The sequence below is a fragment of the Drosophila nasuta genome, chromosome 3 (genome assembly GCF_023558535.2).
Source record: "Drosophila nasuta strain 15112-1781.00 chromosome 3, ASM2355853v1, whole genome shotgun sequence".
Lineage (NCBI taxonomy): Eukaryota > Metazoa > Arthropoda > Insecta > Diptera > Drosophilidae > Drosophila > Drosophila nasuta.
In genome coordinates this window covers 36878862-36905220 of record NC_083457.1, presented here as the reverse complement: position 1 = coordinate 36905220, position 26359 = coordinate 36878862, and the positions used below count along the sequence as shown (strand labels likewise).

At 38.6% G+C, this 26359-nt stretch overlaps 1 protein-coding gene across 5 annotated transcripts; it reads left to right on the top strand.

Moving 5' to 3' along the window:
- Positions 1 to 6547: 6547 nt before the first annotated feature.
- LOC132790767 (uncharacterized) lies at positions 6548 to 26307 on the top strand. 5 transcript variants are annotated; one of them, XR_009632826.1, is made up of 5 exons: positions 6557 to 6739; positions 12419 to 12808; positions 13013 to 13068; positions 25567 to 25606; positions 25670 to 26307. XR_009632826.1 is itself a non-coding variant. In XM_060799456.1 (2 exons), exons 1-2 carry the CDS (start codon positions 6578 to 6580, stop codon positions 12635 to 12637), a joined length of 381 nt encoding a protein of 126 aa, XP_060655439.1. In that variant the 5' UTR covers positions 6548 to 6577; the 3' UTR covers positions 12638 to 12845. The 5 variants fall into 5 exon arrangements, 1 of the variants encoding a protein (XP_060655439.1); XR_009632827.1 differs by having other exon boundaries at positions 13013 to 13072; XR_009632824.1 differs by having other exon boundaries at positions 12419 to 12936.
- Positions 26308 to 26359: the final 52 nt, after the last annotated feature.

Here is a 26359-nt window from a genome sequence, read left to right as displayed (position 1 = left end):
CTGAATTATGGCGCCATCTGCATTCAATTGCACACTTTGCCAAAGTGCAGCGACAGACTGTTGTGCGAGTGTGTGTGTGTGTTTGAGAGTGTATTTGTTAACCGTATCCTGATCAACCCCATATACGCGGCGAACTAAAGCTCCACTTCTGCATTGGCTTTTGTCTGACCATTGGCTTTTGCAATTTTATGCACCGAGTGGAAAATGTCAACATTAATTATACCCTGCAGCCATCGAGCCTAATTAAGCAGAGGAATATTAGGCTGTTGAATCTTAAAGAAGCATTAAAAGCAGCCAGAACAATTCAAAAAAAAATTTTGTTTAATTTTCAACTAGGTTAAGACTAAAACTTTTATAATTCTAACTATAATTAAAGAAATTTATTTTTATTTATAAAATTTTGTCAAATTTATTAATATCATATTTTACAGCATATCTTTCAGTTTAAATTTCTAACTTAGTTTGCTTTTGTTTTGCCTTTTATTTGTGAGAATCGAGGTCGGCCACATTTTAAATTAACCCAAAACATGTTTAGGGGTTTTCCGCACAATTGCCTCATCGCTGCAAGCGCAACCATGTGGCATGTGGCATACTCGTAATGGGCTTTCCAAATGTTGCTGCTGCACCTGACGCCCCTTTTTCCCTATTGGGGGTTGCTCTATGTATTGTTTTTGTTAGCCATATTCTATAAACTGCATTTGTAGAAGCTTGACTAGGAGTAGAGTAGTCTGTGGCAATCTAAAATTATTGTATTGCTGTGTCAACTGTAGAAAGAGAGGTGCAGCATGGCTGGGGATAGGGTGCGCACTGCTTGCAAGCAGTTTATAATATAGGATTGATGCTAGATAGGAAATTTAGGATTTCTGTTTTTTATTGCTAACAACTTATAATGATTATTTTAAAACAAGCAAAAAGGGCTAGCCAATTGTTTAATAGAAAGTTAAATTATTGTTTTTTTATTTTTGTATTTCATTACTATTAAGATAACTTTGACTGTAGCTAATTATAAAGTGTTGATCTTTTGAGCTTTTCAATAATCAATAAAGACGTTCACCTTCCACTAGAAACACACTGATTTTCTTGTAGTTTATCTTATTGATTTCATTAATATTTATTCAATAATTAATTACGTTTGAAATTTGTTGTATTTTAAACTTTATAGTATTAAAATTAATAGTTTCCTATAAGTGAAGAGCAATAATTTTGCAGACGTTTTAGTCATGCACAATAAATTTAATATATTTTCCACTATATATTAGTAGTTAAGTTAAACAAGTTATTTATAAATTATTTATGTACTTAACTTCAAGAATTGTTTTATTTCATTGAGATTTAAAAGTCTCTTAAATTGAATGGTTTAAGAATGTTTTCTAACTTTATTTATCAATTCTTTGATAACTGCAAATACTTAATTTGTATTGAGTATCTAAAATTGAATGCCTAAGCGTTATTGTATAAATCAATTCATAACTGTTTTAGGTAATTTATAATTTCACTTCATTGATAATAGAGAAGTGTTACTAAAATTCAATACCTTATCGTTCTCATCCAAATAAATTCACAACCATTTTTAGTAAATTTCTAAATGAGGACCCTGCTTATTAAAGTTTTAAAATAGCGCATTGCAAAGGGCAGCTGGTGGGGAAGGAAGTGATTAAACATGGTTTGCGTGTATTTAAAATATATCTTGGACAAGGACTCTAACATTTGTACAGAAATTTATACTTGTTTAAAAGTTGAACATAACCGCAGTCGGTTGGTTTTGCTTGCTCGGTTGCAGGGTGAGATTGTGTTTGGTTCTGTTGGCTGCAATCCCAGTTGCGATCCCGATGCTGATCCCGAAAACAGGTCCACTCTTTTTGGAGGCACGGCACAGCACGGCACGGCGTCCGGACGTACACGTGGCTACATTATTCGGCAACAAAATGGCCAAAACAACAAACCGCTATAATTTACCATATTTTATGGGTGCGCTGTGGCAATAAAATCGCCAACAAGCGCTATAACTCATTCGAGAGCGGGCCCCGAATGCCGCATGCCGCCTGCCGCCTTGCCACATGCCGCTTGCCGCATTGCCGCCCGCCCCAAAAACCTGCAACTGAGCAGAAGCTGCCCCCGGCGCACGTTACACGCTGACCGTGGTCGGGTCTGGGTATGTTTTGCGTATATCCGCGGTTGTGCAACGTGCAACATGCAGATGAATGGTTGCGTTGATTGGAGGCGCATAGTCACAGAGAGAGAGAGAGAGGGAGACAGTCCCGCGGCTCTAATTTGTATCTCAAATGGCGGCTGTGGGCGACGAGAAGCGTTTTCTAATTTATCTATGCAGAAATGTACATTGATGGCATACAAGTTTATGGCTTTGTTGTCGTTGTTATCCTTGCGGTGGCAATTGCTGCCGCTGCCGTTGCCGTTGCATCGCGGCATCGACTGCACTTTTTCGCCGCACGCATAAAAACGCGTCAAATTGGCCAATAAAAATTTTTCCAATTTGCGTGCAAAATGCCGCACTGAACTGAGGCTTCGGCGCACAATTCCCAGTGAAAAGCCAAATTTAATTAATTTTATTTAAATTCATGGAGCATGCAGCATGGAGTGCACAGGACACAAGGACACGCTGGCTGTTGGCTGCTGCCAGTTAAATTATTGCCGCTATGTGTGGTATCTGTCCGAATGAAACGAATTGAAATAAAATAAAGCGAAACGCAAATGAAATAAAATTGTTTTGTGGTTTTTGCCCAAAGGACGCGTGTCGCTATTTTTCATTTCATGGCAGAACACCAAAAACAAAAACAAAAAAAAGAGCAAATCGAACAAGGCACACACCACAGTTGAGTCTAGCATACCCGTTGTATACTTAATTTCAGCTGGGAGCTGCTGCGATCTTTGTGCGAATAATTTAAATATTTAATTAACACATTCCGCCGGTAAGTAAAGGTATGAAATGAAAGGCAGCAATCCCACAACTCCTGTCGCTTCCTCCCTTCACCAACTTCCAACTGGCGCTGACGCCATGCAAATCGTGAGCTTCAATCGCAAGTCCAAGGAGTCGCCACAACGTCGTCGCCGTCGCCGTCGTCGTCGTCTTCGTTGTCGTCTCGCGCGTGTGTGTACAATTAATGCAGGAATAGGCGCAATTAAGTTTGTCACAGTCCAAACTGCCAACTGCCAACTTGGCTAGTGGCCAAGTGACTGTCTCTGACTCTTGAAGAAGAAGCCTTTGGGCTTATCGCATGATTCTGATCGAGCTTTAACTCTGCACCACAGAGCACAGAGCACAGAGTAGAGCTCCTCCTGTTGAGAGGCATGCAAAACGCACTCGCACTTGTTGCCAAAGCTTTTGCTGCTCGTTGCCTTGTCTCTCGAGTATGGCGGCAACCCAAAGATTTATCTGCATCCGGTGTCCAGTTACCACAGTTGCCCCAAACACACACACACACACACACACGCACACACACTCAAAGTCCACTTGAATGATGCTTGACTTGGCCATTTTGGGAGTAAATTTGTGTGCAAATGAGATTTTTATTTGGCTCATGTTTCTTATTCTCTCGTTTCCCTGATCGTTTCCACAGCGTCTGCCAAGATTGCGCAACGTAACAGCAAAAATAACTTCAAGACAGAGAGAGAGATCAACGATTTATGTAAATATTACGAACAGCTCGATTTGGAGAAATATTCACAAAGATTATTATGCTGACAAAAGGCAGAAATAACATTGTCTCCATCTATGAATAGACAGACTCTTGGTATTCATAATCAAAGACTGAGCATAAAATGTTGTTACTCTGTCATGACGACATGCTGATATCTGAGTCGACATAAGCATACACATTAAATTCACTCATTAGTTGAAGGCATGTTTAATTAAGCGAAAATCAATCTTCAAATTAGCCAACTGCTTCTGATTTTTTGCCTTGAACAACGCTGAATTTCATTATATTTCAATATGGTCACTCGAATACCTTTTGCTCAAAATATTTTTTTTATTTGTCAACTGTTCAAGTTTAATAATATTTAAAAGCAAAATATATGCTTAAGACTATTTAGATATGGAAAGCAATTGGTAAGGTTTCTTTTAAAAAATAATTGTATTTTAGTAAGACATCCCATTATATTGAGAAGCATTGCCTAATATTTATTTCTTTTTAATATTTAATCCTTAAAAACTCAACTTTCTTATTTATTCAATTTGTTCATTTGCCGAACGTTATTTTCTGATATTAAACCAATAAAGTACCTTAACAACACATTTTAAAGAAAACTCAGCAAGGCCAAACCTCTTACTCATATGATAAGGACGTAATATTTGCTGAATTTTAAAGTTTAATTAGATAAAATTTCATAAAAAAAATTCATCAAATTTATTAAAGCTACAGCTCGACATCCATTTCCTCATGGCTAGTTTTTCGTCTTTTTATTTTGTAAGTCGTTTTCGAATATTAACATTTTAATATAATTTGGGAATTATTGTATCTTCTAACCAAAATAGACAAAATGAATACAAATACTAACAGATTTAATACGAATACTACTCCGTCAATACTGATTAGGAATTCAAGTTTATCTAAGACAAAAATATTGTGACAAACTGATGACAACTAATTTAGCAAACTGTTGATATGTTAATGATTTGCAGCTGATAAGATTTAATTAAGATATGTGCAGAGTTTATCATACATGAACTTGATCAAGACATTTTTAAATTTATGCATAACTAATTTTAATTTAAAGTTTTGTTTTTAACTATTTTTATTTTTGCCTGATTTAATTATATTATATTATTTCAATATATATATAACGTCTTACAAAGACTATAAATTTATGCCTGAAAAATATTTGTATATTTAAAGTATTGTAATTATAGCTATTTCTTTTAATTTTTGAGGTATACACATATATTTTTAACATACAATTTTAACTATTTTTGATTATATTGTTGTCATTTTCATATATGTATGAAATTATTTAAATCAAAACGGTTTTGATGTACACTTAAGTTTTGTTGACTAGATTTTAAACTATTTAATTTTTCATATATGCAGAGTACGTTTATTGCAATCCTTCTTATTTTATAATTTTCTCTATGCCAGCTGCATATTTAAATTGAAAACGCGTACATATCACTTTGAAGCTAATGATGATGGGGCTAACAATAAAGTGGTCTAAATACTCCTCGCAGAGCGGATAGAGTTGCGTCTACTACGACAAAGGGATTTGTAAAATTGTGCGAGTTGTACTATATGTTGTCGGCGAAGTCAGCCTTTTGGCGAGGACGACAAACAACAACAACTACAGTGAACACACACAGAAACCAAAAAACAGAAAAAATAGAGAAAAAGGAGAGTAGAGCTTTCAAAAAAGGACCAGCTGAATGTTTAAACCAGCAAAGCCATTTGTTTTCTAGTCCGACAAGATGTTTGCTCGTTCGGCAAAATAAAGTACAGAATGCCTGACGCGTTCTCCCTCTCTTTCAGTCTATGGCACCCTCTCTCTCTCCTTCTCCTTCTCTTTCACTCAGTCAGTGTGTTGTTCGCTCTCTCTCTCTGTTAGCTAATGTGCAGCGGGTGCATTTGGGGCACTCAGAACATTTGGGATAACATGCGAACACGGCATATTTGCAGGGATCCAAAACGCCAAACGCTGTTGTCCGGCCACTCAGCTAGTAGTAGGTAATGAATGGATGCGAATGCATGACATGGACGCAATTTTCGACAGTCCATGGACAGGACAGTGAGTGCAGCAAGGACGAAGACGAGGACGAGTAGAGGGAGAAAGAACGCTGTTGGCCGCAGTTTGAGTTCTGCTGATTAGCTCATGTTCAAAGTCTATAGAAAGTACGAGTAGACATAGGCTTGTGTTCAGACTGCATGTAGTCACACACATACACACACACACACACACTCAGAGACGAACACACATACACACACAGAGAACACACTCATACACAAATATATTTACCCTAGCCAATGAAGCCCTAATATGGCTGAAAATACCTGGCGAATTAAGCTAAACTTGGCAACTATCTTTAAGATACTTTCCATTCTCTTTCTATATTTAAAATAACTATTCTATACTATTTATAGCTTATAAATTTAGAGCGCTATTTCAGCTAGAAAGATCTGTGTGCATCAGTTATGCAGGTCTTTGGCTCATACGGTTCGTTGTACTAATTAAAACCTTAGAACTAACAAGCCAAAGTTGAAAACTTAAAACAATACAAGTAAGAGCGCAAGAGAAGGGGGAGGAAGAGAGAGTGCTAAGGAGAGCGGTAAAGAGAGGGGGAAGGGAAAACTGAGAGCTTTGGCAGTTATCAATGGGCGGAGCAATTTCCCCAGTGTTTCCAATGAACCAGCCCCAGGTTGCCACACGTTACTCGCCACTTGCAGCAGCAGCAGCTGGAAAGAGCAGTGCAGCAACTGTTTTGCTTTGTGTGCGTGTGTCTCGCTTGCACTCGACGGCTGAGAAACCCGTTTTGAGCAGCGCATGCGCCGCGCCTCATGCCGCATGCACAACACCCCGTGCTGCCACGAACTCAACTCGGAGCGTAGCAAGCACAACTTGCAACGCAACTAGTATGCGCTCGAACACGGCATTGCGCACATCGTGGGGCAAGAGTGGGCGCGTGCAAAAAATTTCACGACGGTGGAAAGTTTTATTTTCTGAGTGCGACCACAGTCGTCTCCCGCTACAACAAACCGGTGTCTCGCCTCCCTTCTCTTCAGCTTTCTATAACGAAGTAAGTACAAAACAAAAATACAAAAAAAGAAAAGTGCGTGAATTAACACAGCTTGCAAACGCATTGAAGCGTGTGGTTGCCAAAGACAGCGTTTGACTTTCAAAAAAGTTGCAAGTTTTTCGCCGCCCTTGAGGAAGCCAATGAAAAGTCGAGTCTTTGTAAAGTTTTTCAGTGTCACGTGGCATGTAACTTGTTATTTAATGCATTGGCAGTACTATATAATATTATAAACACAAAGCAACTGCTGGCAGATAAGCACCGTTAATTTTCATTGCTATTATTACAGTGATATAATCAGTAACAAGTATGCGCACTGTTATCGCTCGAGAAAAACAAATATGAAAATAAACACTCGCAAGCCGAAAGCAAGCAGTGCTAATTAGGCAGCAGCTGACAGCACTGCTTCTTCCGGCGGTGCTCATTAGGCAAATTAGTTTATACAAAATAAATTAGTTTTTATTATTGGTTGTTTGCACTTTTATGCTCTGCACTGCCACTTAACAGTTTATGGTTCATTTTGTGCCCATTTAGAAAACTACATTTGCATTTATTGGCTATAAATGCTGAGAGTGTCTTTCGTTTTTGCAAAGTAGGCGGCTAGGCAGCACTGCTTGCTGTAGTTGCATAAGTAAGCGAAAGCAGTTCATGCGCTTGCAAATAGATCTGGGAACAGTGCTGAGAACACTTTTAATTAGATATTGCTATTGGAGATTCATTTAAAATAAAACTTATATAATTGGTTTCTGGAAAGTGTCACCTGGCTTTCAACTCATTTCACTGACATGCATTAAAGCGTATTTTTAACGAGTGTAAAAATAATATTTTAAATTTGATGAAAGAGCACGCAGGCCAGTGCATACCCGAATATATAGAAGTACACTCGTCTACTACTGCTCGCAGATCGCGTGACTGTGACCATAAACAGAAAATACTTCGCAAAACGCCTCCGTCGCTTTGGCAGGCATTAACAATATTGCAAGAACCTATCGCGGGCAACGTGAAAACCGGAGAAAAAAAACGCTGCAGCAAATTATCATGAAACAATATAATATTATTCATAAATGCAAGGTTGTTTTTGCTCAACACACAAGATCCTCAGGCCACAAAGAGAGCTAGCAAGAGAGAGAGAGAGAGAAGAGTGCGGTCAAAAGGTCTTACACCCGCCCTAGGTTTGGGGGCAGCTATCCATCAGCTCATCATGTTGAAGCGTTCGTGGCGCCGATAATAAAACAAAGATAAGAAACCAATTTTGCAATTGCCTTACAAGAATTTTTAATTAGGCAGACTAAGCCTTTGTCGCTGCCACATCTACAGCCACAACCGCTGCTGTTGTTGACCATTGAACGGAAAATGTTGCATCTTGATATACACGTTGCACTACTCTAGAGCAAGTAGAATGAACCCAAGACCAGTTGACTGCGAACTGCGCACACATGTCCCTAATTTGCATACTTCGATATGAATATGTATCTCTCGAAAGATAATAAAAGTATAACTAAATATGTGCTAAGTGCATGCCACTTACCCCCTCGAGTTGCACTTCGCACTCAGCTCTTTTCATATTTTCCTTTTAACATTTTAATATGCAGGAATAATATTTATGTAAGCGCTTAACGAAAACATCCTTGAACTTGTGCAAACATATAATTTAAAGCTATAGTGAGCGGCTCTACAACTTTCATTAAGATCGGATAATAAATGCATTGGTTATGGTCTGTTGAAAATTGTGCAAGCTCGAACAATATTAATTGTTACAAATGTCTACAAAAAACTTATTTCTTATAACTTATTTCTATGCCACGCAAATCTCAGTAGAGTTCTCTTAATTAACATGTTCTGACTTGTGTTGGCTAACAACATAATTAATAAACAGAGAAAAACACAATCTCAGAAACCGAAGACTAAATACGCTAACAAATTATTTTGTTTTTAGAGACAGAAATAATATTATTATTATTGGAAAACCGTTTAAGCAATATTATTATATAATTTTATGAATATATTTATTAAGTATGAGTGTCTTTCTAAATATAATAAGTAACTACAGGGGGTAAACGGGGAGCGAAATTTATAACATTTGATTGGTATTTTCAATAAACTTTTTAACACCTTAATTTAACTTTGATATCTTAAAACGTTTTTGTCCAATCCACAATAAATATTGACACCGCAAATAGTAATATACTCGTATAGCTGAATAATATCGTCCAACAATTTTTCATTAATTGCAGAAAAATTTATAAATTACGATGTCAACCAACCCACTTTTTTTAAATTTTAATACATCTCCCTATTTTTTAAATATTTATATACAATATTATTGAAAGCATGAATATTTCCTACAACATTTTTATAAATCAAATATGAAATTTATTGTGAAATAAACTATATATAAACAAATATATATAATATCTCGAAAATATTCTGAATGGATTTCGGAAATTATTTATAAATTATATATATATCCAATAAAGTCTGTTGAACATTTTAAAGCATCGTAAAACTTGCGAATTTTTTCATCCAAACTTAAGTGTTCATTAAAACATAAATATTTTCCAAGAACATATTTACTAATAACATGTGTTGCAAAATATATGTCAGTAATATTGACAAAGCATTTAAAATAAATTGCATAAATTATTGTTATCTAAAACAATATTTTATCAATAAGATATGCTCAATAATTCTAGTTTCAATATTTATGCAATGCCAATCTACGAAATCGTTTTGGCTTCCACACGAATATCGAGAACATAAATATTTGTTGCCTACTCTAATGTCTCAATTTTAATGTCAGACTATAATAAATTTGATGCTTGTCACCAGCGCTGAGCAGCATTTAATGCCACATTTTGTAGTGAGGAGAGGAGGAGGTGGAGGAGACTAAAAAGGGGAATTGACATGGAAATTAGGTGTCTCACGAATGTGCATAAAAGCAAACCGTTTGTGGTTATGAAAAGTTGTCGGTTGTCTGCTGTGCAGAATATAATGGCAAACAATTCAATTCGCAATTTGCGCCATTAAAAGCATAATTATTCATTTATGCAGAATTTAACCGCTAAGTTATTGTAGCGTAGATCGCGTCGACTTCGGTTTTCAAGGCCCGGGCGAAAGTCAGCGAAACGAGACACTCACACAAACACACACTCTACGTGTACTCAGTGGTCCTACTTATAGAATTACATGAAGGGATGACAGAGAGAACAAGCAGACTTAAAGTAGAAGACGACTTATTCTTCGCAATTGTCTAATGAGTAATTGAAACAATAGTACTCTGGTTATTATAACCATATTTATGTCTACTTGGGGTCTCATTAACTTACAAACAAACTCGCAAACGTCGTATCAAATTCAATTTGCATTTTCAATATTTATTACTTGATTTTGTTTATTCTGTGAAGCTTGTTTCGTTTCTTTATTTACCACCCAACTAAAAATGGGTGTGTCGTATCTGTTGGTCGATTAACTTTGCCTTTGCACAATTCGAAGTGGATTCAAAAATCATTTTAATATTCTCCAACAGAAAGCAGAAAGAGAGAGAGAGGTAAAAAACGCACTTATTGAATATTCATATGGATTTCTGAATATGTTAGTACTGAGTGCACATTGGCAACATGCAACTTCGTTTCGTGATTAACTGACATTGTGCTGTTGTTGTTGTTTTTGTTGTTGCTCTGACTTTGTAGGCCAGCAAGCAAGCCAGTGGAAAGGGAAGCTTTATTTGCTGTGAAATTCTTCAATTAATTTTGCTACGAAGCTCAATCTCCACACGCACATTTCACCTCTCGTCTACGAATCTGATTAAAAGTGCAAATCATTGCGAAACAAAAACATTTTATTTTATTTTATAACAACGCTCGTCCGTTAATTTAAAGTATTCATTATGAGTATGGGCGTAATATGATATTTCCCTCGTGCGCTTCGAACGGTTAACAAACGATTTAAACTTGTTCTATTTACCACTTTTTTAGTTGTACTTGTATGCATATACATACTACATACAGTCTACTAACTGTTTCTCTTGTCATACAAATAATTGCCAACGTCCGACGGGGTTGAAATGCTATAATAGCTATAACAATTCATAAATGTAAATACAATAATTCCCGATGTCAGGCTATGTGTGAACATTTGGAGCTAAGCGATTAAATGCATTTCGTTATTACATTCCTGCTTATGGCTTTATTATGAAGTCACACAACTACCACGCGACTTTTGCCCGACAAACGCAAACGCAAACGCAAACGTAAACGCAAAATGTACTCGTTTTATTCACTCTCTCCCCTGGGATATGAAGTGTTCAATGACACCTGCCTGCCAGCCGCCTGCTTGCCTCACCTGTGTTGCAAGTACGAGTGGCTCGTCTCGTTCTTTTGACGGCCTTCGTGTTTACGTCTTGCAAGCTTCAAGTTCCTACCCCATTCCCATTTTGCTATTAAGTTGATCAGTCGGCTGGCACGCATTTCACATTTTACAGGAGTCAAGTCGAAAATTAACATAATAATAAAATACCGCAAGTTGGTTTTTTGCCACCAAAAAATTCCTATTTAATGTCCTAATTTTCTTTTTGCGCCCTGTTGAATAAATTCTTAATCTTTTGCTGGGCATTTATTATTATTAAAATTGAACTTTCTCAAGCTGAACATATATTTTTCTATAATTAGTTTAATAATTTCTGCGTTTATATTAATACAAAAGATAAGAAATGAATACTCGTAATTATCTAATCGGTATTTTATCGTTAAGCTCAGACTTTCTCAAGCTGAACGTGCTTCTTATAATTACTTTAATAATTTCTACTTTAGCTTGCATTATTAAAATATTTATAAGTATAAAGTTAAAGTAATTTGATGCACTGCTTGCTGCATCTATGTTGGACTGCAAGCAGTACATTTCTGAATAATATTTTGTTCTGCTCATTTTCAATTAGCGCACGTACAACGTATTAAACGCAAAACATTTTGCCTGTTTTGCTCGCTAAATAGTATGCAATTATTTTGAGCAAAACCGACCCAACAACAAGAAGCAAAGAAAAGAAACAAAAAGGGCAGAAAAGTTTGAGAATATGCTTTTGGTAAGTGGCCAAAACGCAAGCGCAATTGCAATAGATTTTACAGGCAGGCCCGGCGCTTGGGTAACCCTTTGTCTAGCAGCCATTTTAAGAGCCATAAAAAACTCGAAAAGTTGTAGGAACAATGTAGACAGCGTGTTTTCATTTTATGCGAATTAAGCTGCCACTTGAACAACTTATTTTGCCTGAACAAGCGACTGGACCGCCGAGACCGACATCAACTCTCCAAGGCAGGCACTACAATGTCCCCCCTTTTGTATGTGTGCTGTGTGTACTATATGTAGAAGCCTTTGTGGTGTGCATGTGTGAGTACAGACGGACTGCAAAAAAGAACCCTGTAGAAACTTTAAATATGTTATTAAATTCGCAATAATTTATAATGCCAAAATGATGCTTTTACTTTTTATATAATTTATGGACATTTTCTCAAGGATAATTTTGAGAAACTGGTACAAATTCTAGTCTACTTTTAGAAGCCTGTTAGAACTACAAAGTGATGGGAACATATTTTATTAAATTCACATATTTGAAATATATATTAAAATGCACTTATTTTTTCTATATGAATACTTTATCAAGGATCATTTAAAAATGCCCACAAATTGTAGTCTACTTTTAGGCTGACGCCAGGACTCGTGGCACATTTCCAACTGGGCATGCTGTGTGCTGTGTGTATGAGCGATGTCGTCGACTTCCATGTCACAGCTCAAAAGGGATACAGTTGTGTGCCGTGCATAGCTGGAAGCGTTGCTGCATTAAGGCGCCCAGGGAGAGGATGGATGGGATGGAGGAGGAGGAGGCAACTGTCCGACAGTGTGACACTGTGACAGTCTGGCCGCAGAATAGCGTCTACTCTCTGTACTCTATGTACATTGAGGGAATGCGAACACACAGAGAGAAACGTGCGCATGCAGTGAGCTTGTTAATACACGTACCGTTAAAACGCAGCATTTCCCTACAACTCTCTCTTCGCTCCTCGAATCGGGAGTCAACAACATGTATGTAAATATGTACTGTTATAAGTATATACGATATGTGCGTACTTATTCCGGTTGATAAACAAGTTTACGGGTCTGGCACAGCTTAAGGCATGTCCAGCAATAAGGATTCGCCTAGACAAATGCCTGTAAATATTATCACTACGTCTCGTTTCGTATCACACATTAACTTGTTCATTTCACTGCTTGCTTTACTTAACACAGGCGATGAGACAACTTGATTGGGATACGAAGATATTTAATAAATATAGCTGAATGATGTAAGTAAGTTTTAAACTTTACGAGGAATACTAATATTATAAGTTGCAGTTTCTTATTTATATATTTAAAATTAATAGTTAATATATAGTTAATTGAAAGTTTATATTTTTGATTCAAAATTTAATGTTTACTTTTAGTAAGATCATATACGATTTAACATGTATTTTTACGACAATATGATTTTGAAATACTATAATCTTGAATAATGATATTCTCAAAGTCAATTTGAATCTGATTCTGTGTAAACCAAGTTTAATAACCATTTAAATCAAACACCCCATTGTTAGTTTTTAAACCCATAGTAGAGAATTCAATGCACTGCTTGCATGTAAATGCATCTGAATTGCAAGCAGTGCACTATTCTATAAGAGCGAATATTCGAAAAAGACTTTCAGGATAATATTTTGCGAATGTAAAAAGCTAGACAACTTTATCTCATTAGTATTATTGCTATTTGAAGGCTGTCACTTTTGATCTCGGCAACACTTTATATGCTTAAATTACTGTGGCTGACGATTCATCGCCAAGAAGTAAATGAATCTATTGTACATAAGGATATGCAAAAACGATATGTGTGTGTGGGCAATGCGAGTACATATGTGAATAGCTGGGCATGTGGGTGGAGATGCTTAAGCATATATGTATTTTGGGCGTATGCACATGTGTATTTCCGATTGAAACGCACATGGGTTGATGGCTCATTTACCATAGAAAGTCGTTGGCTGTCGCTGTCGTTCATCAGTCGGTCGAGACGAAGCGAGGCATCCTCCCAGCAGCAAACCCAGCAAACAGAACCGACCCTAGGCGCGCAACGTGCGCACATTCGTCAGAATTTGCATTTCAATTCGAATGTCAGGATGACGGAGCGTTGAATTTGGGTGGCGGTGGCATCGGCATCCAAATGAAAATAAATCACGTTGCTCTGCTATTGCCGCAGACGGCATACGGCAGAACGGCAAACGCACCGCGTTCTGCTCTGCTCGAAACATAGCCACCATTAAGCCAAAAAAAAAAAATCAGGAAAAAAACAGAAAAGCGCCCGGGGCGTGGGCTCAGTGAGTCGTGGAAGCGTCGACGTCGTCGTCGTCCCCCATTTTGAACTCATTTATTCGCATTTTTTGTGCGAAAACGAATGTGAAAAGTTTTCTGCCATCATTTTGAGTGATGTCAATTAGATTGATTTGATCAGCGAAAATATGTGATTTATCAGACTGTAACACTGAGTGGGCGGTCCCGAGGCATTTCTGCCTTTGCCCTCCCCATTTCAGGAAGAGCAATGCAATGCTGCTGTTGCTGTGGGTTGTTTTACCGCTACGCGGACGATGCCGAATCACATGAATATCTAATGTGCCACACACATACTCGCACTCAAACTCATTCCAGCACTCACACGCATTCGCTTTATCACACCTTTTCATTCATTTGCGTCATCAATCAGTCATCGAAATGGGAAACTTAATGTCCATTGACCCTGGCTTCGCTCCCTATAGGAACGTTCGATAAATATGTGCACAGACACATGTCATATGTGCAAGTGGGTACTTTGGGTTTATCTCTATTTAAAGTAGCATGAAATTATCGTTTAATTTTCATTTAGTTGCAATTTAAGGAAACACTATTTGTAATGAAAGCTAAGCAAGCAGTGCAGTAAACTGCTTGATACGTAATTAGACGAACCTACAAGCAGTGCATAGGCAAGTAATTACAATTATTGCACAACGCTTCCTTATATTAAAAGTGTTTATTTACAAAAGCATAGCTATAAATTCAATTGTAAGACAAATTTGCTGCTAATAAACTTCACAAACATATGCTCAACAACTTAAGCTAATAAAGTCTGTTTAGTTATCGCATTAAAAGGATTTAGTAGTCGGGCAATCAATCAAGCCATTAAGTTGATGGCATTAACGAATGAATCCGAATGCGACTGAATACACTCATTATCACAAATCTTTAGCCAACATTGATAATGACCAATTGCCATGTCCACGCAATGCTCATATCTCATATAATTCCTGTTCCTGGTTGTGTTATTACAACAGTTTGAAAGCCCATTTGATTAACCACTCCCTGTTGGCCATGGCTGGAATATAATATTATATCCTCGAAGTTAACATTTTATTCGGGAATCTAAGCGCTTCTGGTTTGCGGATACGCCTACAAAATTAATATACCGCAATATAGCTGTGTGATAGCATTGAGTGGCGCAGAGGAGTGGAGATTGGGGAAGCACTTGCGGGTGTCATACAAAACAAATAAAATAAATCAAATCGAAGAAGCGAATGAAAGGAAATCGCAATTCGAATGAACGCATGTGTGTAACGAGAGGCAGAGGAGGAATGAAAGCAATCCCAAACAAAGGGGGCGCCATACTTGGCACCCAAAAAATTTATGCGCATTCTGGCACAGGGCCGCGCCCACGCCCACGCACTCCAACTCCACCTTCGACTCGGGCTTTGGGCTTTGGGACTCTGCGTGTTTATAAGCTGAGTTAGTGCCTCAGTTTTGTGTTTGTCTGGACAACAAACAAATGGCTCAGAGACTTGACTCGATTTGAGCTCGGGGGTGCTTTTAGGGGTTGTTACCAGCACCAATAACTCATTTTCAAATGGAAATAACATCAAATAAAATTCGCGCTACTGTGTCGGCTTTAGCCCTCTTGTTGTCCTCCACTTTTTCCGGCCTTGAATCCAGCCACCATGTGTGTCAGTTGCCTCCGCTGTTGCTGTTGTCGCTGGTCGTGGTTCGTGGTCGGCAACGCGGTCGTTTGACTGATGAAATATCGTGACAGGCAGTATAAAAGCTATTAAAGCCGAGTGTGTAGATGGCGCTACTTGAATTTGTCAAAATGTCTTTTTACGCGCGCTGGCGGCAGGCGGCGGCAACAATAACAAATACACAACAACAATCGCCCCACAAGTTCCAATACCAAACCTAGCTCAGCACTCACACACACACATACACACGCTCACATGCAGTAAACGGGTGAAACTTTGATTGATGCCAAAGTGTCACGCAGGCGCGCATGTGGCTAATGGGCGGTTACGTTACCAAACGCCAAAATAACCAATACCTCCTCATATGTCGTGCATTGTCTCCCCAACAAGCTTTTCAGGCCTTTGACAAGCGTTTGACAAATGTTTCGGATTGCGTCTTTGTTACTTACCCATATGGCTTGGTGGCAGGAGAGTGTTGGGGGCTAAGTGGAGCCAAGTCGTAACTCGTTACAGCTAATCGAAACACAATTATTAATTTCACCATTACTTTAAGAAAGCAAAACAGCGAAATCGCATACAGCTTTACGCGGAAGTTAACTGAGCGCGGGAAGTTACTGAACGAACGAAGCTTTGACCGAAGCTGGCTCATTCATTTAGTTCAATTGCAATGCATGTGAAAGAATGCATAATGAACTAGAAAGAACTCGCTCATTGCGACTACAAGTTCACGCTCGTTCACTTAGTTCAATTGCAATGTATGTGAGTGAAATCAACAAGAACTAAAACGAACTAAGCTGTCATTACTACTAGTTCACTCTCCTTCACTTAGTTCCGTAACAATATATATAAAAGAATGCAACAGGAACTAATACGAACAACTCGTTCGCTCCTGCAGGAACTACAGAATTTGACTAACTCCTTTTGGTGATAGACAAAAAGAAAAAAATGTGTAAACAGCTTTGAGTGATTATTTATAAATGCACATGAAGAAGAGTGCAAAAGTTTGTCCGGATGCTGGCAGCTCAGATCGCGAATCAAATGGTGTCCCGCTGTTGCGTCTGACGCATCCACAAATAAACGCGCGGCGCAAAGCGTCTCAAATACATCAAAGTAACAAGCTCCAGCTGTGCACGCCACAGTAAGCTCTGCCCTCAGACGAGGAGGGATGGGGCAAGCGTCATACGCTGTGGCCATTTAAATGCTGTGCATCCAGCCAGGACACCGGCGCCCACAGACACAAAATATGGCATTGACTTAATAAAGAAATGAAATATCGCGAATGAATGAAACCCACTCGCAAACCAAATCCAGGAAAGCATCATCAAGTGGATGTCTTGGCTGGCGCTAGTTCCACATGCTGCGATCTCGAAAATTGTAGCGCTCTGTTGGGGTTTCGGGATTCCCCCCTGCGACAGCCAGAGGTGTCTCATGACTGCGCCCATTGATCTTGTTGTTCTGCTTCATTAGTTACGACTTCTATTGACCGACATCGTTTATTGGTAAGCGTTTTGTGAGAATGCAATCCAATTGTCTTGAACAGCTCTGAAGACGATTAATAATTAATGTCTGTATTAACTAATTCAATTAAGTTGATTAGTTAATGGATAAGTTAAGACAGAATATAAGCTGCATTGATATTTTTATTAGCAAAAGAATCTTTTGGATAACAGCCAAAAAAGTGGATACCGAAAATTAAAAATATAATTTTGAAGTTACATTTCATATACAGATACATATATTAACATATCTTATGCATACAGAATTCTTCAGTTTATTATTTCAACTCTGTTTGAAAAATTGGTTAACACACTAATTTTAAGTATATATGTATTATTATTATGTTATGTATTACACAGGAAAATTTTTGTTTTACTAAAAACTATTAATAGTCAATATTAAAAACTTTAAGTTCTTGCGGAATGCAAAGACAATTCACATGCTTCTGAAATAACTGTTGTTTAGATTTTAAGCTTAAAAAACATGGTTGACTTTAGTATAAAATTCACAGCTAAGTGTAACGGAATGACAGACCACATTAACTACACGCATAACAATAATAATAATTCTAATTTAAAAGACTTGCTAATCAAAATGTATTACCCATTAGGTATTATGCTGCTCGAGAGCTTTAATCATTACCTAAACTACACTCGACAATGGATGTTGGCTACGAACTAAATGGGTTTAATGGGGCGCAGGTCAGGATCCCGAGGGGATGGGGAAGCGGGTGCTTAAAGTACATAAACCTTTATGCTGTGATTGCTTGACTGGCTTTGGCTTTGGCTTTGTGTGCGCTATTGTTCGGCTGGCTGCCATTGTCTGATATAAATTAAGCAAATTTTGTTGGGGTACCTTGCATAGTTTCATGTGCAAAATCAATTCCACCTCAAGCCAACGACTCCACCCTTTCCAAAGGGTAAATAGTGGGAGTATGAGGTTGAGGAGGTTCGAGTTGAGGATTTAAATATATCTCATATACTGTGCCGAGTTTGGGCTCTATTCGGTATTAACTTTTCACTCTAAGCCCAACGTGCAATAAATTACGTTAAAGACGCCAAATTCAGGCAAATTTGCATGGCCATGCAACAAACAACAACCCCTCGCAGCAAGTGGGAAGGGTGTAGGAAGTAAAGTAGTCGCAGCGTGCGGCACACGCATCGCATCATCATAATTAATAAGAGACAATTTGACAATGGCCCTTTAGCGTTAACAGCAGCGATATCATTTTCAACTGTACAAACTCAACGGCAGCCAAATGAGCAGCATCCCATCTCATCTTGGGTTCTGGGCTCTGGTTCTGGGATGGCACACGCACACCCTCTTTGCCATTTTGCGCCAAATTAAATTCAACCTCAATTGAGGGGTTAATTTCTATCACCACGCAAACAAAAACAAAACCGCCCAAAAACTGCAGACACTACCAGAGGGTTGCCAAGCAGACGTGGACATGGAAGCGGGAGAAGTCCGGGTTGCGGGTGTGGGTATGGGTATCGCACCATTATCTGCATCGAGTTCCACATAGAAAATCATTACGTCATTCGCACCATGAGCAACGTATTCAATTTGAGTGTCGTTGAGCTCTTTATTACGTTAGTGTGAAAGTCGCGTGCGGGAAAACCCCAGCGACAATAAGGAATACCGAATGCGGCAGACGGACTGAGAGCTGAGGACTACGGACTTGGGCCTCCCTCGGGCACAAATGTGCCCAGGGCCCAGCTCTCTTGCTAACAACGCATTCATTCACGGTACGTAAGTCACAGCAGCCGGGTGCTAGAGTCAAAGCTTGGCGACGTAGCTGCAACAACAATAAAGCAGAAGGGCGTTTTGGGAAGTGGGGAAGTAAATTGAAAGCATGCTGCCGAGCGGGCGGGCTATCAAAGCGTTCGCAACCCTTCTTCAGCACAGAGAGTTGAGAGCGGTAACTCCGAAATCCATTAGCAAGCAGCGTGCGGCAAGGCAGCTAGGAAAGAAAACCTTTGCCACAGGCGATGCTAGCTGGATGCTGGCCATGAGGCTTTTATGCGCAACGCGTCCTGCTTGGTTTTCGGTTAACCATGGGCATGCCCCTGCTGTCTGACTACTCAATCTCAACGAGACTCATAAACATATGCGCCTCACGTCGTTTGGCGTAAATCTAATGTAGCGGTGGCACTCGTAGACGCCGACGACACCCCACCAACCATCCTCTCCACACCTCTCCCCGGTTGCACGCCCAGCCAGAAGCAGACAGACGGACGGAGAGACGGCTAGTGCTTCTTTGATGAGGTTACTGACTTTGGCGAATTAACTCCCACTAACTCCACTCCCCGCCAGCCTCTCCGGGGCGTTGCTGAACCGGAAACCACTGCATTTTGTTTGGACCAAACAAGAGGGTGCCACGCTTTAACGCCTCAAAAAATCTCCTGGGACACTTTAGAAACACAATGTGGCATTTAAATGAACACAAACCTTAGAGGTTCATTCATTTACTTTAGCACCCTGTCCCGCATCAAACAAACTGTAAGAGTTATGTGTTCACTTAAATAGCTGTATCTATAACTCTGGCACACATGACTTTCCTTATTTTGAAAAGTCCACCTTATAAACACAAACGGAAAGGGAAATTCTAAATAAATAGCTGCGATGTCAGATATCTGTTAATTTAAATAAACGGGAGTTATTGAGAGATCTGCAGGATATTGATAGAGCAATCAACAATTGGATTTCGCCTTCAACCCCCTCAATGATTTCCATTTCCACTTTGATAAAGTATAGGAGTTAAGTTAAGTTGACTTGTTTTTATAGTGAAACAAATGAGAACACGAATGAGGAATATATTTTTGATAATGAGGCTTTGAGACACCCTATTAGATATTATGAAACTGACGACAGTTGCAGAATGTAATCATCAATCATAATGCAATTTAAAGTTTAAATCAAGCCGAATAAAATATAAATTTAAAATATTAATGAGTAACATATTTATTGAATTACTGAACATTAATTTAAGAGAGTTTTAAATACAAAATATATAGATGCTGTGATTGTGATTTACTGAGTATTTATAAATCCAGGGATTTTCTAACGTATATCTTGTTTTGTTGTATATAATATTCTAGCTCCTAGTTAATAAGAATGCGTTTAACACATTAATTGTTTGAAAACTAAGTAAATTTATGTGTAATCCATATCTATAACTTGATTGATATACTTAAGCTTGAGCAGCTGTGATTTCGAGTCTCTCTAGTCCATATCGTGGTTATCAGTTGTTTAAGAAGCGAAATCCCCAAAAGCACAGACCAAATCCGAAATCCCAGTTGTACACAAGAATCATAAATTTTATTTATTTATGTAGTATAAGTGTGTTGCCGTTTTGCTTGATGCTGCGTTTTTCTTTTGCGTTTTTCCACGCAAAAATCGGCTATGAATATCAATGGGGGGATTGTGAACGAAACGAGACGGCACGCGCCCAAGCTCGAGTTCGACTTCGAGTCCGAGACCAAGACTCATCCACATCCACATCGACAACGACATCGATGGTGAGGCGACTAAGTGTTCATGGCCCACAGCAGAAGGCAGGGGGACAAAAGGCAAGCAGACGATGTCTACCGGACTCGCATGTATTGATATTGTTTTTATCAACATTCAACGTGTGCAAACCTCGGTGCCGGGTTCGAGTTTTGGGCCACTTGTGCCCCTGATGAGATTTTAATTTTATTTTATTTGGGATTGCGATTGGGATTTTGTTGCTGTTGCTTCGGCTGCTGAAACAGAGGCAAGTAAATCACCACACTTTCAATATTGTCCGTATCGAACAAGGACAAAGCTATCAAGACGGTCTTTTTTTCTGGGGGTGTTTCCCTCGCTACTCCGCTTAGCTTTATATCGAGTCACTTTAGTTTGCCCCTGGCTGATCCTGATGGACTTATGCTACAGGCATGTGCACACACATGCACAAACGTGTATAGACATGTTCTTCCCGGCTTACACTTGTCCGTGCGAGTAAAGCGGAAAAAAAGTAGAAGGAAAAGATGATTGCTCTTCCTGTCGAGTGCTGATTGTTTGCCATATGAGATAAATGAGCAGCAGCAGTAGTAGCAGTTGAAGCTGAAGTTTGGGCTTCTTTCGTATTAAATTCATGGAAAGTTAAGTGCTTTGTAATTGATGTTATAAAATATTTATGACAGGCGAGGCCAGGTCGACAGAGAGCGAGCGAGAGAGACCTTTCCAATCAGACTGAATGGCCAAAATTAACTTTTCGTCTCTAATTGACATTAATTATTTAAAAGGATACCGAGAAAGTGTTTTCCGTTGAGTGACAAAGTTGAAGCTGTTGAATTAAAGACACCAATCCGGAAAAGTTGGCAATGCAAAAGCAACATACACTACACGCAGATACTTTATCTAAAGACTGAGCAAAAGATACAGAAAGATAGATAGACTGATAATGATGCTAGCCTTGGCCTTGGCTTGGGCCAGGGGGAAATCACTGACAGACTTTGATCCCTCTATGGATGATGAATTATATTTGACATCTATGTGCTTTGCACTCACTACTCAAACTCACGCTCACACTCACACTCACTACTCACATCAATTCATTCGCTTGTGAGTATGTGCACTCATTTGGTAAGAGGCCGCCGCACTTGGATATGTTTATTTTACTGTCAAAACATTAAAGCCAAAACTCGCCGGGGGTTGATTGTCAACTCAGCGCAGGGCGGCTTACTTTGATAGGTTTCCACTTTATGTGTGAGGGTGGCTACCCTGGCTCGGCGTCACGTGGCGCTTGTCTGCTGTCTGTCGACTCCTCATATGAAAGTCTCATTCACTCTCTCTCTCTCTCTATTTGTATCTCCTCGTCGATGTCTCTTTGGCTTGTGTAGACAAACATATTTGCATATGTTGGCGGTATATTTTAACAAATCCTGCTGGATTTCCTGCTGAACAGACAGCAGATACACACTCATTCACACACACTAGGGCAACATGCCTCTTTGACAACTCATAACAATCACTCATCATAAACAAAGCGTCCGGCCTCAAGGTGGCAACACAGCAGCCCAGCTAATGGCAGACAATGTGCAATGTGTGATGTAAGTATGTAATGAATATACACTGAAAAAAAATTCATCGTTGAACGATATGCTTTCAGAAAAGTACTAATAAGAAAATTAACTGATTAACTTATTTTTTTTTTATAAGTTTTTACTTCAAGTTTTTTTTTTTCGACGTCAAGAGTCTAGACTTAATACTGTATCATTTATCTTTATACATATATTTTTTTCTTCCTGATTAATTAAAAACTTATTTCTGAAATCTATATTTTCAATGTTTAATCATATAAACATTTAAGTTAATTTTCTTAACTTGATAATCCAATGAATTGATATATACATATATGTCGGAGTCTGTTCTGCCGAAGTCTGTTTGTTCAATATATATATATTTATATATACATATAGTAAATCAGCAAATTTATTTTGAGTAGCTGTTAGCTCTGCGTTAATTTGCTGCGATCTTCGACTGCAAAAGCGAAATCATTCACTGCAGGTAAAATAAAGACTTCACTCAACTGTTTGCCATACTCGTAATTATTTAATCTGCTGCAAATTAGTTGGCCAGCATGTTTATTGCCTTTTAGCCAGGGCCATTTATCCATTGGCCTCCCGGCCAGTTTGGCAGCTCTCCTCAGAAGCAGCAGCAGAAGCAGCAACCGAAACAGCAGCAGAAGCATCTTGAGTTGAGGTCAATTAAGAGGAATCCGCAAAATAATTGCCAAGAAATTTATTCGCTTCATTAACTTGTTAAAGGACGTGGACATGAAAGTTAAGCCCAGAGTCAGCCACATGAAGTCAGCTAGAAAATTAAGTGAAATAATTAAATCTCAATCGGAATCTATTAGATTGGCGTTGATGCGCCGAACTCTTTTCTCTTCTCTCTCCCTCTCTCAACCCTTGTCAGTTGAGTGAAGGAAAAGCGGTGGAGGGGAGGTGTTGAGGATGAAGTGATATAAATTGTGGAAGGCCATCAGCTAATCTGGCGACGTCGACCCAGCAAGGGGTTAACGAGTGAGTTGCCTCGGTTGTGTCTGTTGGGGTTGCAAAAGATTTTAACATTTTTGGCGTGGCTTAATTTTTGAGGGGGAGGCAAATGCAACAAACGGCAGGCGTGCTGCGTTGGGTGGGCTGAAGAGTTGTCGAGCTGTAGAGCTGTAGAGTAGCTGGTAGTCAACTGGAGTCATTTATCACCCACGCAGCATCTTTCATAATCAGGCCAGGCAAACGAGGCCTCTTCTCTGTCGTTGTGTGTGTAGACAAAAATGCAAATGACTCAGGACAGAGCAACACACATACGATACTTGTATGTGTGCTGGGTACAAAGGAGCAGCCGCGGCTTTTAATTTACAACATCCTACGAGCCAGTTGGGCACCAGCAGCAGCAGCAGCATCAGAGACCCTCATATGCAGCTGTAGCTGGAGTTGGTGATGGAGTTGGAGCTGTTGTCTCTTGTCTCTCTCTCGGAGCAACATCCGCCATTGCAGCCCAGACGGTTGGACGTCGATATTGCTGCTGCTGCCTTTGCTTTTCGGTTTTTGGCCAGGCCAGACAAAAGGTCGGCAACACACACACACTAACACACACACACATTGGACATTCCGGCCGAGTTAATTAATTTATGCACTCAGTGAAATGCATCGGGGTCGAGAGTTGGGATCGGGAAACGAAACGGTGCCCAGAGTTTATTTGGACTTTAGGTGGACATCATTTCTTTGCTCTTCTTGAAAACCCGCCTAATTTCAAAATTAATGAGCGGAATCTTGATGGCCGATGGAAGCGATAAGCCTCATGATTTTGGCTGTCACACACACACACACACACATACTCGCACACAGTGAAAGAGAGCGAGACACGACTAAGTGCGGCATCCCCGCATCTGTTTTGACCATGGGCCTGAGCCGAAGTAAATCACGTGTTTATTGGCACTTCACTTACGACACCGTCGTCGACGACTTTGACTTCGACTTGGACGTCGTCACCAAAAATGGCACCGCTCTCGACTCGCTGTGGGACCACGATGAGTCTGCGACCTCAACGTCAGTGTGTTCTGGGACCGAGAATGAGCGCTGGGGCAACGTCATTAATTAGCCGGTTTTTTGAAGTGTGGGGAACGGATGGCAAGCGACGTGTTTATTTGGTTTTGGTTTTTGGCTTTTCTACTCTCTGCCCCGTTCACAACATCTTACGAATATGTATTGGGACTTCATTTACGAGCCAAACGTCCAGCCTTTTACTTTGCCTTTGGCTTCAATGCCGCACTCTGCTTCTACAGACGTGGCCAATGCAATTGAGTAGGGCATAAATCACAATAAGCGGCTAAGAGGTGTAAAACCATATGCAAGTGCTGGAGATTACCATGAAAACTATTTCTCTAAAACCTGTCTTAACTGCTTGCAACACGTTGTGGCAAATCCACTTTGATTATCAGCATACAAAATGTCTACAAACATATTTAGATTAGCAAATCAGAATTAGTAAGTTATAGTAGAGTCATTCATATTTACTTACAAGCTGGTATCGTTATGGCTTGCCACCACTGTAGGGAACGACACTCTTGCATTTACTTTGCTTTTGACCGGAAACTTCTTATCTTGTGGCTAATCTTATTGATGTTTCAGATGACGATTTGGGTTTAATTCTGAACTTAAGACAAGCATAAATTTTGTATACCGTATAAAATTGATTCATTTAATATCATTCATTCCATTGGGCAAGATATACGCCGTCGATAGAGAGAGAGTCCCATTCATTCGATCACTCACCGGTTCTGAATTCTTGAATCTTGAATCTGGAAACAAGGCAGACAAACAGTCTCGTTCGAGTGCCACTCTTAACTTTCGATTGGGTTTTCTCTACCATATTTTGTAAACAAAGAATTTAATGAATGAAGATTCTGTAGCTTCAAAGCTAAAAGAGTTTGGTGTAAAGCCCAGTTATTCTTTATAATAGTAGAGAAGATAAAATTCTAATATAGAATTATATATTTAACTGCATTCATAGAACAAATATTGCGAATTAAAATATATTGCTTTATCCCTGTTGAATATGTTATATATTTTTTAATAAAGTTCATAGAAATTGCTTTTTTAAAACTATTTGATTATCCAAGTTGTTTATTCGTCATAAGTTGCACACTTTCATTTAAGAATAATAGATTATAATTATTTGAATCGTAATTGTAATATCAATTTTATATATGTTAAAAACTTTTAAATAACAATCATTCTTTTATATTTTCAGTGACAAAAGGAGGAACCTCACACTTTCCCTTAATCATCTGGTTTGCATAAAATATTGTTTTCATTATTTATGACAATTTAAACTAATTTGTTTTTATTTACAGATGCCGCCTCTTGAATGGCCAACGCACCCAACAATAAAGAAATAATCATTTGTTATCAAATAAAAATACTTAAGTACGCAATGAAATGTTAATGAATGCTTCGCATTTTGCATCAATTATTTGTAAACGTTAATGAAATTGAACAAAAGCAGAGTATAAATAATTTACTTTAAAAAACGATTTGGAATTTTAAGAGAACAAGTTTTGAAATAAATATTTTATTAATAATATTTTCATTGAAATTACTTTATAACTTTGCGAATAAAAACAAAATGTACCTGTCTACAATATATTATTATGTGATAATAAGTATATTAAAATAAAATATAAAACAAAACAAACAGAGCGAAGTGTTCAAGCGTTAGATTTGCTTACACACTGAAAAAAACGAGTTAAGAAAGATATAATTCATAATGCTAAATTTTAAATTAATATTAATACAGACATTCGAATTGTAAATTAAGAGAATTAAAAGAATAGCATATAGAAAAGTATTAACTGTGGATAATTGTTTAATTACTTAATGTACGTACCACAATCTTAAAATGAACTAGTAACTACTCGAAAATGATGCTAAACATTTCGAGTTTTAATGTTATTACATGTTTCACAAGTTAATCAAAAACATTCTTTTATAATGGTAGTTTTAAGAAATGATTCCAATTGTTTAATGATTAAAAAGTGTTTAAT